The following is an 18,760-nucleotide window of genomic DNA, read 5'->3' as shown; positions in this document are numbered from 1 at the left end:
GAGGGAAGCAGTGGGCAGCAGCAGTTTTCATGTCCAATCATAAATTTTTTGCTAGTTATTTGTTTTTGGTCAAGTAAGTTTTGTTTGTTCATGCCACAGTTAGTGAGTTTTTGCCCTGTCCATAGTTTATGATAAGTGTTAGCTTTTGTTTCCTGCGCTAAGTTGTGCCTTCGCCTTGTGCGCCTTTTTTCTTTGTACCTGTTTGAGAGTCAAGATTAAATCATGTTCCTACCTGCAAGCCTTGTCCGGAATTGTCCGTTTGCATCCCGGGAGAACAAACCTCGCAGTAAGCTGCGACCCCCCCGTTAGGACAAGTAGGGGTACAACATTTGTTTGAACACAATTTTGTTTGCCGATACAATTCAGGGATGATGTGATTTTCTTTTAGAATGATACGATCCGAAACGATTCAGTAAGTTAAAATCGATTCCGTAACTTTTTAGAGAAAAAAAAAATCAACTGAAATAAATACTCAATACTGGACACCGCAGGTGAAGAGTCCTATATTTCTGTTATTTCTTGTAAGGTAATTATGTATGAATGAATTGTGGATACAAACAAACACCTTATTTGAACTAGATGAGGCAATTCCTGAAGGAATTGCATGTGAATGCTCCAATGCTGAGGTTGAACTGAAAACCTGGATTTTTTTTTAGAATTGTTGAAGTGGAGCACACAATTTCTAGAACAGGCAGCATATTTTGAAGTTGGAACAGTTTGAATCAGATGAAAAATGTGGGAATGGTGAAACTTTGAAGAATGTCCCATTGATTTAAATGGGAATTTCCCCAAAATTTGGGAATTTCCGGAAAAGCGAGAATTAAAAAAAAAAAGTTAAACAACTTGAATGGTCTGAATGATTTGAAATGGTTGGTGTTGGAATATTTCAAATCGGTCTAGAAATGTTGTAGTAGTAACATGTTGAATTGAGAAATGTTATTACGGAATTTCGGGAATACCGGGAACTTTTCCAGTTCAAAAAATAACTTAGTTTTTTTGTCCTAATTAATAGGAATGTTTTGATGGTGGAATGGTTGAAGTGGGTTGAAAAATGTGGAAGGAGTAGTCGCCAGAAAAAAGGGTGGAAATAGGGCTTTCGAAAGTTAAAGTTAAAGTACCACTGATAGTCACAGGTCACAAAACCATAGTCACAAAACTAGGAATTCTGGAAAATCCTGGAATTATTTTGAACTTGGAAAAAGGGTAGTTTGAATTTCCAGAATGGTGGAATGTGTTGAAGGTGGAATGGTTTGAATTGGTTGAAAAATGTGAAAATGGTGGAAGTTTGAAAAATGGCTAGTTCATTTTGAATGGGAAAAATGTCCCGGAAAACCTGGAATTCTGGGAATTTTTGGAATGTGTTAAGGGAAAGCTCGCGATTCCTGAATAGGCTGAACAGTTTGAAGTGGGAACGATTTGAATCGGATGAAAAATGTGGAAGGTAGAGTGCGCCAAAATCTGGAGAAGAAGAAGAAGTTGTTGAATAATAAATACATGCATTTTGATGTAAAAAAACCCCATAATAAAGTACAACCAACACTTTAGGTTGAATCAACAATAAGAAACCTTTCCTGCTCACATTTTAAACATTCATGACATTTTCAATAAAAGTACAGGAACCAACATTTTAACAGTAGATTTACCTGCTACTTTTGCTGCTGTTTTTTGACGTGATACAAATACAAAAGAGATCAATACAAAAAATTCAGCGAAACCAAATCTTTTTAGGTTAAATGAGCAGTGGTTTTACCTGCTACTACTCTTATTTTACTAAAAAGTCACAATAAATGAAAACGCCACAACACAACACCATAAAGCCACAACACAACAATATAAAGACCAAACTTACTTCTCCAATTTCGTTTATTACATTGTTTTCCACCTTCCACCTCAGGAAGTTGGTCCGTCGCCGTAACTTGCTCCGCTGTCACTTCCGCTGTGTCCATTGCATCCTTTATTTTTTTGTGGCGTTTGTATTTGTTGTGGGTTTTGCAATTGTGCTGTTGCCGAAAGTTGTTGTGTTGTGGCTTTATGATATTGGCTTGTGGTGTTTGTATTTGTTATGACCTTTCTTAGCCAATGTAGGCGACTGATGGCGATGGCGTCATATAAAGGCAGACAGACTTGAGTGACGTTTGACGTCTTTATAATTAAAAGTGCTAAACTTCATATGAAGTCTGCGTTCTTGAATCCAAAGTTTTCCTTTTTCTCGTATCAATAAAATCAATCAATTGCCTTTTAAAACGATGTTGGATTGATATCCATCTTCCAGATGGAAAACTTGCCAAGTAGCTGAATCTAAGTAATACAAATCGATATATTGCTATATCGATTAATCATTACACCACCAGCCAGCAGCCTAGAAGGGCTTTTGTAACCAGTTTTGAAAAGGTTTATTATGATTTTTATACCAAATATTGTATTGCGAGAATTGGTTTGAATGGAGAATCATGTTGAATCAGAGATCTATTCTGAATCGAATCAAATGGTGGGTTGTTGTAAGAGTTACATCCCTAAAAAATACACTTTCTCACTCATAAAGGCTAGGTAAAATGTAAGCTTTTTGGAACCACTTCCAATTAAGTACTTTTCTACCATATATAGGCTATCCTGTTACAATATGGTTCCTTTGCAACATACATCTCAAAGAAGTTACACTGAGGAACATCGCGTTTACATTTACACAATTCAAAATGAATTTATATCCTTCAGCAATTGCTTTTTTTTTTTTTTTACATATTTGCCTTGCTCCTTATCCTAAGTATACTTTACATTGAAAAAACTGTTTTGTTGAAGGGCACCTATGAAGATTTAAATCTACAATTCCTTGTGGTCTATGTACCGTAATTTCCGGACTATAATCCGCTACTTTTTCCCCTCGTTCTGGTCCCTGCGGCTTATACAAGGGTGCGGCTTATTTACGGCCTGTTCTTCTCTGACACCGACGAAGAGGATTTCGGTGGTTTTAGTACGCAGGAGGAAGACGATGACACAATGATTAAAGACTGACTTTTCATATACCGGTAGGCTGGTTATTTTGATAACGTACAGGCGAGCACTTTGTATTACTTTGCACCGTTGTATTATTTGTACTCTGCACGAATGCTGTTCGCCATGTCAAAGATGTGAAAGTTTGATTGAATGATTGAAAGATTTATTGTTAATAAATGGGACGCTTTGCGTTCCCAAACAGTCATCTCTGTCCCGACAATCCCCTCCGTGGTAGCAGGAACCCCTATATACTACGGTAATTACACATCAAAACCCTGCGGCTTATAGTCGGGTGCGGCTTATATATGGAGCAATCTGTATTTTCCCCTAAATTTAGCTGGTGTGGCTTATAGTCAGGTGCGGCTTATAGTCCGGAAATTACGGTAGTATGTATTGTATACGCTTTGGTGTAATTTTTGCGTACATTTTGCTCCACAGTCACTTTTGTAACCTACTTTCTGCACTTGTGGAGGCGCTTCTTTTAGATTGAAAATGAAACCCTCCACACCACTGTTATTTATATTTTGAAAATGTACACTGTAATATATATCTTAAAAAACAAATATTTTTAACAGGCCACCTGTGATACAGAAAAAAAATAGTACTTCATCCTAAGAAAATCTTTTTGGTATGAAATGTGTATAAATTCAAGTGAAGTAACGTGGAAGAAAACTGCAAAGATGGAGATTTCATAAAATCTGTCAAGATGCTATTTAGGAGATTATGATTTGTGCACCGTATGTTCTTAGAGAATTAGCACCACCCTTAGCAAGCTGATGGTCTGATAGAAGTTTTTGGTTTTAGAAATGCTCTTATTCTGAGAATTGGCAATCCTGGTATACTTTAATTCTATCTGGTCAGCCTAAATCAATAGTATACATTCATTTATTTTATCAACCACGGTCACAATAACAGGTTTTGAAATGAGAAACAATGATGTGGAGTGAGGAGAGGGGAGGGGAAAAAGGCAGGATTATCTCATGGATTGTGAGACCATGCAGGATTAAAGCCGTGTTGCTGGTGTTTAGTAGCACTAGGACACAGATGGGAGACAGGAGGGAGGGGCAGACAGAAGTGGGGCGATCAAAAAAAAGAGAGGAAGACTAAACAGTATGATGGACAGGAAGGGTAGCAGCCTTTGATTGAATGCTAAATGCACTGCTCAATTTGGCCGATGCAAGTGGACTATAACAACGAAAAGTGAAAATAATGTATTTCTTGCTTGTTTTTATGTAGATCCTCACCAAAAGGTATTGGGTTCTAGATCAGCATTTGTGGCATCCATACACAAGTTGTTTGCTAACAGAATAACTGCAATACAATCGTGCAGTTCTGTTGTCATTTGTAAGCAACCGTAATATCTCGCCAAAAAATTTCCGATTGCTCAATGTCATCCAAAGTCAGCTGTTTTGGTCACTCGTCACCCTGCCAATGTAGTTTGGAGGCTAAAAAAAATTACATTGCATGTACCAAATAACTCAGGCAGACACCGTTATCATTCAGGACCCCACACACCCTCTGCACCTATTATTCAAACTGCTACCATTAGACCACCGCTTTAAAGTCCTGTTTGCCTGAAAGGAGATACCCGCGAGATGAGTTTGCTAAGTATGAAAATTAACCTGAAATTTTTGAATGAGAGAAACGGCTGTTCTAAATGTGTCCACTAGATGTCGCAATAGCAATTCTTTGTATCTTTGTAGATGATGCTACATATTTAAAAAATAAACCACGTGATGTTAGTGCACCAGTCGAGCAAACTGATAAAACTACATAAAAAACACCCTGTAATTTGATTTTGATAGAATTTTTTTATCTTCATAGATTGAAAATTAACAGCAACATTATCACATCATTTATCACATAATTTATTCAGAAAGTATAAGTAAAGGTTGAATACTATTAACCGCAACATGCAAGTGTAAAAAAACACCAACAACATTATGATTTGTACAATTTCAGAATGTGCTTGTTCTATTTTTAAACAAAGAAAACAATCTGAAGTTGTCTTTATTTTTTATTTATCGTGCCGTGATTTTACTTGGGAGTAGATTTTTCTCCGCTTGGCCCCCGATCTAAAATGAGTTTGACACCCCTGCCGTAGATAATACATCTTTAGTTTCCATTGCCATCATCACTTTAAACAAAAATAAATGATAAATATCATCATGATCATCGTGAATATCATCATGATCATCGTGAAAACGTATGTGAACGGTCACTACTAATTAATGCTTTTCAACAGTGATCACGCATCAACCAATGGCGATCAATACACATCACAGGTAACTGTGTATCTCCATGCACAGTGTAGAGCTGCTCCCATTAATTAATAGTAGTGACCCCATTGTAGCAAATAAAAGGCTTTTCTAAGAATCTAAAGTATTACAGTAATTTATGATTATCACTAGAGGACGAGGCTGAACATGTTTACACAGTGCGAGAGCCGCTAAACTAGCTTGAAACGACACAAAAAATAAGTGCTTTTAGAAGTCTAGATTTTTTTCAAATTGTCGTTTTTGTTAATGTTTACAAAGTTAGGGAATAATTCCCTGGACACAGGAGGACTTTGAGGGCAAAAATCAAATAATTAATATGAGAAATAGATAGTTTTTTGTTTTGTTTTTTAAGTTATTGTGTACTATTGACCTATTTTTTCTCAAACAATTGTTTGTAATAAAAGTTAATGAGGAATTAGTATAAATATTGTGTTGATATTGTTAAACCGTCAACAGCACTCACCATAAATACATTAAAACAGTTACAGTTAATACATGTGATCGGTATCGATATCGGCCGATCACACTCATGGAAGATTGCAATTGGCAGCATAAAACCCTAATCACTGCTGCATTAGTAACATAAATCAATCAAGATTTGCTTCATTAGTCATTACATTCACTAACTGGCAGCTTCCACTCACAGTTTGCAAAACCACCATGTTTGTTTTGGCAATTGACTAAACTGTTCTACTTGCAGAAATCCTCCAACTGTACCTCAAACTGCAAATAAATTCATCAAGGATCCAAGTCAGAGGGTCCGGAACTTGACTTTCCTTGTTCAGCAAATCAAGACATATTATCTGGTGAGTTATCCTGCATCCCTCCATGCTACATGCTGCTAAGCCCTCGCTCAACATCGGATTATGTTATTGGAACCTTTGCTTTGCATTTTTCAATTTCACCTCAACTTTGCACATGTAGGCACGCAAGGGCTGGATCGCACATACGCAAAACCGATATTTGGTCACACTTGTGCCGCTGCTGATAATCTAGCTCTGTCTTAAGACACATGCCCTAAATATCAGCCATCTTATCGTCTGCTTGAGTTGGAGTGCAGCAGTACAGCTGGAGTCAAGAGTTTTAAAAGGGCACATTTTAAACACACATCACTGCTGAAGAGGCTTGGATTTTCCTCTTCTGTCAAATTAATTAACTGCAGTTTGAGATAAGCTGTTTTGTGCTGAGATCCAATAAGATTACAAGAAAGTCATTTCAAGGAGGATGTAGTGTTTAAATTCTGGAAATAATCAAGATGCAGAAAGGATTTTTCCAGCTGCATCCTTGTACAAAAAACTGCATGTTGAATTACTGATTTGGCTAATTCAAACTCACACTTGAAAGAGGCAAATTCCAATCTTTCTAATAATTTTAAAGGAAACAAATGCAGTCATACCTGTAATTAGTATATTGTAAACATCAGTGGCGGGCCGTGTGTTTCCCACCTAGGCCTTCAGTGATCTTCGCCTTTAATGATTACCTCTCAAAATACTATAATTTATGTCCCCACATGACCATTGCTGGAGATATACTATACAGAAACACATTTACGCTATGTCTTTTCTTAATGGTAAAATATGTTAATGTCTCTTGTTTTCATGTTAGCCTTTAAGCGATAATTTTTTTTATGCGTTAACACATTAAATTTGATAGCCCTAATTTGTTTGAATGTTTTTTGTTTTTCTTTCTAAACTGCTGCTATTCTTCCAATCCATGTTAATTGGGGGGTTGGGGGGAATCAACTTATATGCATCAGCAGAGATGCATTAACTCTTTATTGGCTGAAACATTTTAGTCATTTAAAAAAAGAAAAGAAAAGGACTATTTGTAAAAATGACTTAAAATGGTTTAATGTAGGTGTTATAAAGTGTGAGGAATGGCAGCAGTTTAAGAAAATTTAAGAAAACATCCTTTTTTAAATCCGCTATGCGAACTTTATCTTTTCACTTTGACACTGTAAAAACCCCAGGTCTAATAAATTAATATATTCTTCTGAAAACTAGCGTCCTGTACAGTGGACATTTATGTTTTGCATTACATAGCTATATTTTCCCTGAAATTGTTAACTCTGATAAAAGAAAACAAATGTCCACTTTTGCGGGATGTTTATAGTGTTTTGACATTGTAACGTATGGAAAAAAGCTTTATCTAAATCTTCCTTTTTTGTCACATAATATTCTGCAGGAACACCTGAGACAGTTGATTCTGATTCCTGTTCCAAATGTTCTGCTACTTGCTAGGATTCCCCACACAGGTAAGTTGTTTGACAGCCCTTCCAGGATTTTATGGACTTTCTTTGTGATTGTTGCAGCCTAAAAAGCCTGAATTTGCCACAGTTTTTTCAGAACGTTGCGGAAAAAGTTTGGGTGGTGTGGAGGCTAGGTTTGTACGGTATACCGGTACTAATAAAGTACAGCGATACTAATTAATTGAAATCGGCACTATACTGCCTTTGAAAAATACCGGTACTGTTCTTTCATCTGTGCGGCGGTGACTACAGAGCCAAGGCACATGATGTTGAGTATGTCAAAACGCACACACAAAGCGCATTCAAACAATAACATCTTGGAGAGGAAGAATGGCAGAGAACCTCATTTCTACTGTTTAATAAAGAGGGTGCGTTAAGTGCAATATGGAGTTATCTGGGCTTCAAAACTAACGATAAAGGTGACGCTTTAAATAAGGAGGCGCCGCGCTGCAAGTGCTGCTTTAAAACAAGCCTCGCTAAATGTGGCGATTAGTATTATCACCTTTGCTTCAAACTTAGGTAAACATTTAAATAATACGCATTCAGATCTGCACAAGGAGTTATAAAGAATGACAGGTAATAATGTAGTCGTTACACCTTTCCTGCTGTTCGGCTCCCAAGCCGTTATCGAGGAGCACAGGGCAGATGTGTCTCCAGGCCGGATGTTTTTGTCGGGGGTAAAAGCCTTCACTTTTGAGTCTGCTAAACTCCGCTTTCGGGATAGAATGATGAGGCCGCCGATTCGTGACAACCTGGTTGCTTTATTATTAGTTTTACAGGACACAACCGGACCCTTTCATCACTCTACTGTGCAGTGTACACGCTACCTCTCTCTCTACTGACGTCACTCAGCAAACACGTTGCCATTCTCGCAAACACACATACGCTACTCTCATAAGTTAACTAGTTCCTCTGCTGTACACATGTAGATACGTAGATGCGCACACAGCTGCTTGGCTTAATGCTAAATATTAGGGGAGTCAAAATTGTCCATCTAGCGTCATCTAATGCAAGGGAATTGACTGAATTTTGTAACAAATTCCAACAATTTGTGTTTTATTTTTAACAAATGTGTGTTTTACCTGCCACATGGTTTATCTGTGTACATTTATCCAACGTTTTGTTTTTAGTACTTACTAATAATTTCATTTTTTTTAAAGCACAGACCAGGAGTGGCAACCATAAATAATGAAGCATCTAATATAATGTCAATAAAGCTTTTTATTAAATTCTAACCTAATCCTTGATTATGGCAGACTATATGTAATATGGAGAATTGTAAATTGTTCTTTGAGTGCAACAAGAAAAGAACAATGTGTTTAAAGCCCTTTAATTTATTTTTAACCTTGTAAAATTGTTATTTGAATGCAATAGGAAACATATGTTTATTTTATTGTAGGATATTCTGTTAAAATAAAGCCAATATTGAAATGTTTCATGTAAGACAAAAACACATGTTTTGTTTTTTTTATGCACTACAAATCGTGAGTAAACGCAAGCAAAAGTTGGCTAACAAGGGGACGGCGTGGCGAAGTTGGTAGAGTGGCCGTGCCAGCAATCGGAGGGTTGCTGGTTACTGGGGTTCAATCCCCACCTTCTACCATCCTAGTCACGTCCATTGTGTCCTTGGGCAAGACACTTCGCCCTTGCTCCTGATGGGTGCTGGTTAGCGCCTTTCATGGCAGCTCCCTCCATCAGTGTGTGAATGTGTGTGTGAATGTGGAAATACTGTCAAAGCGCTTTGAGTACCTTGAAGGTAGAAAAGCGCTATACAAGTATAACCCATTTATTATAACATTGGAACCAATGGGATTCGCTCTATTCCACCTATTAAGCACAAGCAAAAAACATCCAAAAAACTCCATCGTCGCTTTATATACATGATATAAGTATATATCTAATGTAATAACAGGCATATTCATAATAACATGAAATATTTACATAGTTTTCTCAGTTTTAGGCATATGACATCACAAAGTTTGCTTTTCCCTTCTACGCTAACAACACTACTAATCATGACAGACTTCATGAGAGTCAACAAAGACTACTTTGAGACAAATGATGATCCAGACCCTATCTTTTTGAGCCTGAATATATGGAGGATGAGCTACAGGTTTTAGAAGCTGTATGCTAAACAGATGAAGCTTTACGGACACACTAAGCATCATGTACTACTATTACTAAGTGCTAAACAATAAATACAAACTACGAACATAATAAAAAAAATTGCTTACTGTATAATGTCTGCTCTCACTGGGATGCCAACTGACGAATGTTTAATATCTTCCCCTTTAGATACAATAATCATGATCCTCACTAAGGGTTAAAAATGTGCCGCTAACAAGCGTCTTTTCATGTCTTTCTCACCTTCTCCGGGTCTGAGTTAAATGTCAAAGTTTACCAACTCCTCGGTTTATGGCCACAACCTTATACTATCCAGGTGAGAGGCATGATTTAGTTTAGTTTAGCTAGTTAGCGCTCTGTGGTCACAGCGCTGCTGAAAATAGTTTGTCTGCGTTAGCCCCTATAATAACAGTATTGCTAATACTTAGTTAATATTTAGATCACGAGATGTAAATGGAATGTTGTTGGCAGTTTTTAGATGTTTTTTTAGAGGGCTTTATGGGCGCAATATTGTACTCCCATTAGCTTTATTGTTAGCCACCTTGGATTTTGCGTATATTACAAATTAAAATGCATAAAATAAAGAACAACATATGTGTGCTTGTCTTACATAGGACTTTGTAAATGATAGGCAAAATTCCCAAAAAAGTTAAGTTCCACTTTAAGCAAAACAAACCTAACATCAACATTATGAGTGAAATGTGTTGTCATTACCTCCACCAGGAGGTTATGTAATCGTTGCCGTTGTTTTTTCTAAATGCTTAGGAATAAAAATGAATTGATTGATTGATTAATTTGCACTCCATCAGTCTGAAGTTCACTTGATGGTGATAGAACATGTTTTTTCACACATTCCATGGCAACTCTTAGAAGTTAGTGGCAGTTATGTTCACTTTTAAGGTATTTTCTTTCTCATTACTCTTGGCAGGACAAACTCTGGAGGAAATGAAAAAATTGTTGTTGCTGCTGCTAGGATGTGCAGTCCAGGTAAACATTTACTGTCTGGTAATCAATGTACTGTACAGTATGCACACAGTATTTCACATAGATGAGAACATCTCTCACAAGTCAACAATCATTTTATTATATCATCTTAAAAGACAATAGTGTAGAATTTGAAGCTGGATATATCTTAAAGTAGTCAGTGTAATGTTTGAAAAAATATATATTGTAGATTTACTGTCTTCCTATTGACAGAATAATTGGAAAGACAAGTGAGTACACCTCACATGTCAACATGTTTCTCAAAATCTAAATATTTTCTGCAAGCACCTTTGTTGCCAATCATGTCAAAAAACTGCAATGAGGCCTCAGAATCATGGTCTACTCCAGAATGTCAGTGTTGGAATGCAATAACTGCATCTCCCGAGTAGACCATGATGGTACCATCGCTACGCTTGACTGTAGGCTTATTCGGGGGTTACCATTTAGTGGTCAATTGTACGGAATATGTACTTCACTGTGCAATCTACTAATAAAAGTTTCAATCAATCAAAAAAGGCAAGACACATCTTTGTAGTCCCTTTGGGTTGCCTATGCTACCAAACTATATCAAGGTTTTTCATACATACAAATAAATTCAGACCGCCAATAACATATTTGCTGTTACCTCTTAGGTGGCGGTATGCATCGTGACTTCTTAACTTCTTAACACAGCCGATACGCACTTGATCTGCCAAAAAACAGGAAGGCGTAGCAGGAGGTATCAGTGTTGCCAGCTTAGCGAGTATTCTACCCCCTTTGCAATACTAGGTTGTGTAACGGTAAATATATTCATATTCTGATTTTTTTGGTACGGAGCCTTCGATTCGTTACGGGAGAACACAAAACGGCCTGATTTACTCAAGGTTTGCGTGTACTAAAACACATGCAAACCTGATAGCACACGCAAAGCTGATCTACTAAACATGTGCAAAGTGGATTGTGTCTGTTAAGTGAGCAGAATAAAGCGTGCAATCCATTTTGTGTCTCTGTCTTCAATAATATGCTAAATAGATCCTGATCGTCAAAACGTTCACAATACTGGGAGAAGGATGCAGGATTAGCGCTCATGTTCAAATGGACAGTGAGAATCCTCCGTCCTACGTCTGTGTGTCAGCATTTTGGACAGTCAGAAATAAAAAAATATTAGAAATATTGTCTATTCAGCAACATCATTTTATCATGGGGCTGATTTAAACAAAGTCAATTGATGCATTTTGGTGTCCTTTAGTATTCTTGTAATGACTTTCGTTTTTTTCACATAGAATATATATTAATAAAATGTTTCTTACATGAAAGGAAAAACTTCTTTAAGTATGCATGTTTTGCATCTTGAGCGGAGTAAAGTGCAGCCTCACCCCAATGAGCGTACCTTCCGCTGTAAAAAAAAAGAAAAAAGTGGTGTCATTGTAGATGCACTGCTTCTAAAATGGCCATAAAAAGTGGTAAATGTCTCATGCTTGTTTTAAAACATAAACGCCACAGGAAGTAGCATACTAACATGAATTTGCCATAAATGAGAGTGTCTCTGTGGTGATGCCTCGTATAGTACACGCAAAATTCTGATTTGAATAAGTCGGTCTGCACCACTTTACAATTGCACAGGCAATGTTAGTAGATCACACGCAACACGCCCATTCATAGATTTTGAAGACCGCACATGCTGTATTGCGCGTGATGTTTGGATCTTGGTAAATCAGGCTGAAAGTGTTTCTTGCACCATGCATTTACTATGTAATCATACACAAGCGGTCACAAAATATTTGTAAATATTGTAGAAATAAAATAGACAAAGAAACAGGAAAAATGTAGGCAAAAGACAATATAAAACGTGAAAAAGCTGAAATGGCACTTGGAACCAATGCTAACGATTTGTTTTTGAATATGTATAATGTCTTTTTTTAACCCTTTCAAAAAAATTACGTGCACATGCGTCACGGCCAATTATACAAAACAGAAAATGCTGTCATCTAGAACCCCTCCCACACCCTGCAACTCACTAACACATTGTATTGCAGTCTTGTTGGAAACACTGTATACATACACTAACTAGTCTACAGTAAATCCAGACTTCATTGCTTCTGTAATCTTTTAAATCTTCAATATTTATCATGAACAGCCTCTATGAGCAATTTGTTGTTTCATTTTCAGTGTGAGAAAAAGCAGGAGTACATTGAGAGAATCCAGACACTGGACTTCGACACAAAGGCAGCTATCGCACTACATATTCAAGAGGTATCTATCTATGTTTCATGGTCCGACAAGTCACTCAACCATATTTCTACAATATGTAAGGCAGCTTTTTATGGAATGTGTAAATAAAAATGGCATTTATAATACAGGTATATCAATTACAGACATAGAAACGATATGGCATCACAATTCGGCCATCAGTCCTTGGTCTTAAAATTAATAACCATTTAACAATGATCAAGACAATGTACCGGTAGCTCTATATATTAAAACAAATCATCAATAGGATGAATGTACACTGTTTCGGTAAAAATGTTCTACTTGCAGAAGTTATGAGTCAAATGAAAGAGAGTCCAATGATTTTGTGTATCCACATTGGTAGCTAACCCACTGTCCGGACAAGCTACTAGACCTCCACTGGTTGGAGTCCAGTGGGCTGCCCACAGACGAGCTGGAGGTCCTGTCAAAGAATATGGCCATACATCTTCAACGCCTTCTCGACCAGAGGGACACCCATCTGGAAGTAGGATGTATATATTTTTCACCAAATATAATCAACATTGTAACCTGTTTTATATGTCTTTGTTTTTGTAGACTATTGCAGAGCTAACACAGGAAAGGGAAGGTGTGGTGAGCATGCTGTCAATCCCATCCAGTTCGCCATGCACCGTGTACCCATCCTGTATGCAACAGCAGCAGCAGACTGGTGCTCAGCAGCACTTAGTAGTGGAACTTGCCGATTCTAAGGCCAAGATCAGACGACTTAGACAAGAGCTGTGAGTATCTAGCGGATGAAGATCAAACCCTTTTTATCCGGACTTATAATACAAGAATGCTCTTAAGAGTTGAGTTGGGCTTCAAATAGTTCTCCAACGGATAGCATATATTGTCACCCGTTTGACTTCTATATATAGTATATTTAAAAAAACTGATACAATTTTAAAAGTAGTAACTATTATATTCTTTGAGTATGATGTTATTAAGTGTGCATGGAGATGAACATGTGGGGCCTGATTTATTAAGATCCAAATACCACGCACTAAAAAGCTAGTGCTAACAATGAAATAGTGTGTACTATTAGTGGCCGGGTTGCGTGCGATTTACTAACACAGCGAGTGCAATTGATAAGTGATGATGTTTAAATGAGGATTTTGCGTGCACTATATGGGGCATCACCACAGAGCCACTTTCATTTACTGCAAATTCATGTTATCATGCTCCTACTTGCGGTGTTTTGCCATGTTTTCAAACAAGCAGGAGACATCTACCCCTTTTTATGGCATTTTAGAAGCAGTCGTGTAATGTATCTACATTGGCACCAAATTTTTTTTCTTATCTTTTTTTCATGCTGATTAGATGTGAATAAAAACGGACGTCATTTTTTTTTAAATACTAAAGGACACCAAAATGCATCAACTGAATTCGTTTTAATCAGCCCCTTAAAGGGGAACTGCACTATTTTTGGAATGTTGCCTGTCGTTCACACTCATTTTGAAAGACATACATGCGGACGAATTGGATTTTTTTTTAATGCAATCTAAATATTAGCCAATGGGAGCTCCACTATTTCACTCATAAATCCAATAAATAACCATTCAAAAACCGCCAACAAAACTCCATTTATATTTCCTGACTTAAATATTAACCAAGTATTAGTGATATTGTTATTATAAGCGCTGACAGAGACAAATTATTTATAGTGGCGCCGTGATCACAAGCTTGTGTGCCTATGTTTACATCATCGAGTGGTCTGCTGCTTCCTCGCTTCCATGCTCTCTGTAAGTTTAATGTAGATCATAAATCATGCATCTCACCTGCAAAGAAGACGTCTGAGTAGGTAATCCGACAAGTTGGGACACTGTGACAGCCATGTAGGACCTGGAACTGGCTAGAAAGACACGAAAAGTGCACCCACCCCGTTTCTTCGCGAGGATTATGACACATTCTTCATCAAAATGGGAATATATGAACATTGCAGCAGTCGGCATCCTAATGACAGCAGACATTGCACAGTAAGTGATACTTTATTATGTTTGTTGTCTCTCATAAATTTTGTAGTGACTAATGTTCAGTGATGAAGAGAAAAAAAAAGCAAACGTTGTGATGCGTTTTTGGAAATCCATGTGTTGCAAATGCTTAAAATGATCAAAATATGTAAATATGAAATGTTATTATACATGTGCCTGTTACTACATTACATATGTACTTACATAATGTGTATAAAACTCTAATGGTATCCTCACGAAGAAAAAGGGGGCATGGACCTAAGCGTCTTTTCGTGTTTTTCTCGCCAAACGAACTTGTCGGCTTATGTCCCCATCCTTCTACTATCAAGGTGAGAGGCATTATTTATGATCTAGAATAAACTTTTTTATAGTTCATGACATCAATATAGCAGCAACAAGCTTGCTGGATCTCTGTGATAATATGCCACTAAAAATAGTTAATCTGCGTTAGCGCTTATAATAACAATATCACTTATGTTTGGTTAAATTCTCAGGTCACGAAATGTAAATGGGGTGTTGTTGGTGCTTTTTGGATGGTTATTTAGAGGGCTTAATGGCCGGAATAGAGGACCTCCTTATAACTCTATTGTAAGCAGACTTTTATTTCCAAGTTATATTACATTAAATACATCTGTCTTCTTGTTTCTCATAACGATTGTGAACAAAAGGGCCAAATTCCAAAAAAAGTTCAGTTTCCCTTTAGCTGTTGACTTCTTTTCTGCCTTCCTCACCACGAACGTCAGACAGCGAGGTTACAGTACAGCGACATATTGTAAGCGAAGGTGCGGAAGTTGTCCTTAAATTACAATTGACCCAAAACATGACTTTAAAAAAAGAAAAAAATGTAATCGATATCACGATAATAAAAATCAATACATCTTTAGAAAAAAGTATTATGATGTATTGCCGTAAGGATATATTTTACCATCCCTATTGCCTATATACCATGCCTATTATTTGGCATGTATAACTCTTGTTGTTGTGGCTATTTTGTTTTGTTTGTCAATGGCTGACTTTTTGGGGGTTGATTGTTGTGTCTTTGTAGGAAAAAAAATGCCAATCATAGCAGCTCCACTGATTACTCGTGATGCCAGTCAGCATGTACAGTTGTGCCACTTTCCTTTTTTGTGGGTTTTCAACCCAAATTCTGCCCTGGCTTTTGTATGCTGTGTCGGTTATCATACAGCCAAATATTGTGCATAACAAACTAGTCAGTTTGCCCACTTATCAATCTGTGGAATCAAGTGCCCAAACAAAGAATCCCTCGTGAGGAACAAGCACTCAAAATTAAGGTGCAATAAGCATCTTACTGAGCCATACAGGTCCTAAGGAACAAATTAAAAGCGCTGTGAAGGAAATGTGACCAAAGCTAAGAAATTACAAAACATAAGTCTGTGTCATGTGAAACATGACATACATTTTATTTATTTTTTTTAATATATTTTTGGGTTTCTGGAATGGATTAATTTTAATTTGTTTTTATCGCCTATGGACTTTTTTTCGGTTTTCGTACAGTTTGGTCTTGGGCTGACCTTTTGGAATGGCGTACTAACAAAAAACTTAAGTATTTTAATTCATTAGACCAGGAGTTTTTAATGTACGGCAAATTGAGACCTCCTAAGAGAAATTAATACATTAAATAACTAAAGTTAGACGAGCAGTTTGGAAAGGAGGTGTGCCACCCTCAATATGTACAAATATCTTGGCTTTACACTAACACCTTTTACTGGATCCATTACTTCGAAAAAGTCATTTTGTCCACAGGTTTATTGACCGTAAAAAAGGGTAAAACCGAGAACATGCAAGCAGAAAGGATGCTTAAAAGAAAGACATACACAACAGATAATTACACACACAAGTATGTGTATTATGTTGTGTAATAAAATTAAATGAATTATAAAAACACCACAAAATGGGTATGATGAACAATCTACTGTAAACTATCTTACTAAGCTAACACTAATTTCACATCGGAAAATTGTATATTGTCCATAAAGCGTCCAAAATTGTGAAACTTTTATTGTTTTTGTTTTTTAATTATGCTATATAAATAAAGTGGATTGATTAGATTCAAAATGATATCACAGTCAACAAATAACAAACCATAATCAATGCAACAGCAATATATATTCTTAAAACATTTGACAAAACAAGACGGAACAGAAGGGTTTACTTTATATTTCTTCAACGGCTGTGCCTCCCTGGGCAGGCCGCATTTTAATGAACTAAGAGGTTCCAGCCAATGTAGAGTGAAAGTATCCTTACAGATCATACAGGGTAAAAACACACACGTTTAACTTGAATTAGAAAGATGGCAGCAGTTAAAAATTCTAAGAAACCAATGAAACAAATACACCTCTGTGTACAGTACACAAGTAGCAAGAATGACTACATTTGTTTCCTATAAAGTTATTCGAAAGATTGAAACTTTCCTCTGTAAAACCGAGGTACCACTTTACATGTTAAGCACATAGTCCCTTTTATAGCAACATAGCATTTTTTTTCATTCTACAAAATACATCTGGTGGAATTATGCCATTGCAAAGCAACCTAGAAAATATTTAGAAAAATATTATACATAGAAAATGTCTCATGTGGTGGACATGGGTGGCTGGTACTTAAGCGGTCCCTTCTCTGGAGACCTTCCAGTAGAGGCTACATGAGAGAGACACTACAGGATAAAATATGTCCCCGGGGAGTTTGACCCACATTAATGCCTGCCTGGCAAGTTCCATGGCGGTGCTACTATACCACTGACCCACATTGGTTCTGTTCCCCGACTAGAGTGCATGCACGTGCACACTAACCTTGATCTCAAGATCTCTTCTGAGGCTGCTGTCCATAATCTCCCTCTCATCATTGTATTATCCTCACTTGTAGGGACAGTCAGACACAAATATGTCACAGTGTCTTTGATCTGATCATTTCATTTATATTAAGGGCCTAAAATATTTTTTTCAAATTATTTGTGCTTTTGACTTGGAAATTCCATGCTTCTAAACAAGTCTCTTGTTAAGCAAAGGGGCTGTTTTTTGAACTTCACACAAGTATATTAATCTATTTCAAAGAAAATACATTAGAATTGAATTGTTATCACAGTAAATAGGTGAGAAGTGCATCTTATTGTTTGTGTCTCTGCACTATGTGTCCATCCTGCAGAGAAGAGAAGAGTGAACAGATGTTAGACAGCCGACACGAGCTAGAGAACATGGAGGGAGAGCTGAAGAGGATGCAGCAGGAGGTTTGAAGTCCAAAGTCTTCTTCTAACACACGCTCTAACTTTCTGACCCTCACTGCAGATTACACAGCTTAATACACACCGCACTCAGATTGCAGAACTGTGTTTACCGGTTGCAATTTAAATCACTTATTCAGTGCAGATTAACGTTGGCATTTGAACAGGAGATCAAGCTTTTGTTTAATCAAGCTTTGCAGCCTAGTTTGGCAGCATGAGTTAGCAATGTAAGTATTAGTGTTAATCTTGTTAATTTAGTTTAGTCAAGGGCGGCAGCTATCGATTAGTTTGTTCCATTAAACGAGTAATCGGATAAAACACACTTTATGGCATTAATGCGTATTTTAGAAAAAAATTGTTGAAATGCACAATGTTTTTTTTACTTGGAAATTTAAAAAAATTCAAGTAAATTGACATCATAAACCGTAAAATTGCACTATAAAAATGTTTTATATTTATTTTTTATTTTTTCCTGTCCAGCTACACAGGCAAATCATATTGTTGTAGATGCGATATCGGCTGTACTTTACAAAAGAGAAGTGTGGGATACTTCTCTTGTTGCTTTATTTGTATTTGACTTTATTAAATGGATTTATATTATTATTTGGTACATCTCTAGAAAGAGAAAAAAAGGAAAATTGCACTTTTAACATGTATGCATTGATAAAATAAAATAAAACAGCCTTTTTGCTGCCACACAGAT

The 18,760-nt window shown here is 36.8% G+C and overlaps 1 protein-coding gene across 3 annotated transcripts in view; it reads left to right on the top strand.

Moving 5' to 3' along the window:
- The window catches only part of LOC133639773 (girdin-like), a 53,226-nt gene that overhangs the window by 2,228 nt on the left and 32,238 nt on the right, over window positions 1-18,760 (top strand). For all 3 annotated transcript variants that reach the window (XM_062033369.1, XM_062033370.1, XM_062033371.1), the window contains exons 3-9: window positions 5,971-6,076; window positions 7,455-7,524; window positions 10,571-10,629; window positions 12,775-12,858; window positions 13,199-13,339; window positions 13,411-13,592; window positions 17,982-18,063. In XM_062033369.1, the coding sequence (XP_061889353.1) occupies window positions 5,971-6,076; window positions 7,455-7,524; window positions 10,571-10,629; window positions 12,775-12,858; window positions 13,199-13,339; window positions 13,411-13,592; window positions 17,982-18,063 (724 nt within the window). The remainder of the gene's footprint in view (window positions 1-5,970; window positions 6,077-7,454; window positions 7,525-10,570; window positions 10,630-12,774; window positions 12,859-13,198; window positions 13,340-13,410; window positions 13,593-17,981; window positions 18,064-18,760) is intronic.

The sequence above is a fragment of the Entelurus aequoreus genome, linkage group LG22, assembly GCF_033978785.1.
Source record: "Entelurus aequoreus isolate RoL-2023_Sb linkage group LG22, RoL_Eaeq_v1.1, whole genome shotgun sequence".
Lineage (NCBI taxonomy): Eukaryota > Metazoa > Chordata > Actinopteri > Syngnathiformes > Syngnathidae > Entelurus > Entelurus aequoreus.
The sequence above is the reverse complement of the archived record's forward strand: the minus strand, read 5'-3'. Positions and strand labels throughout refer to the sequence as shown.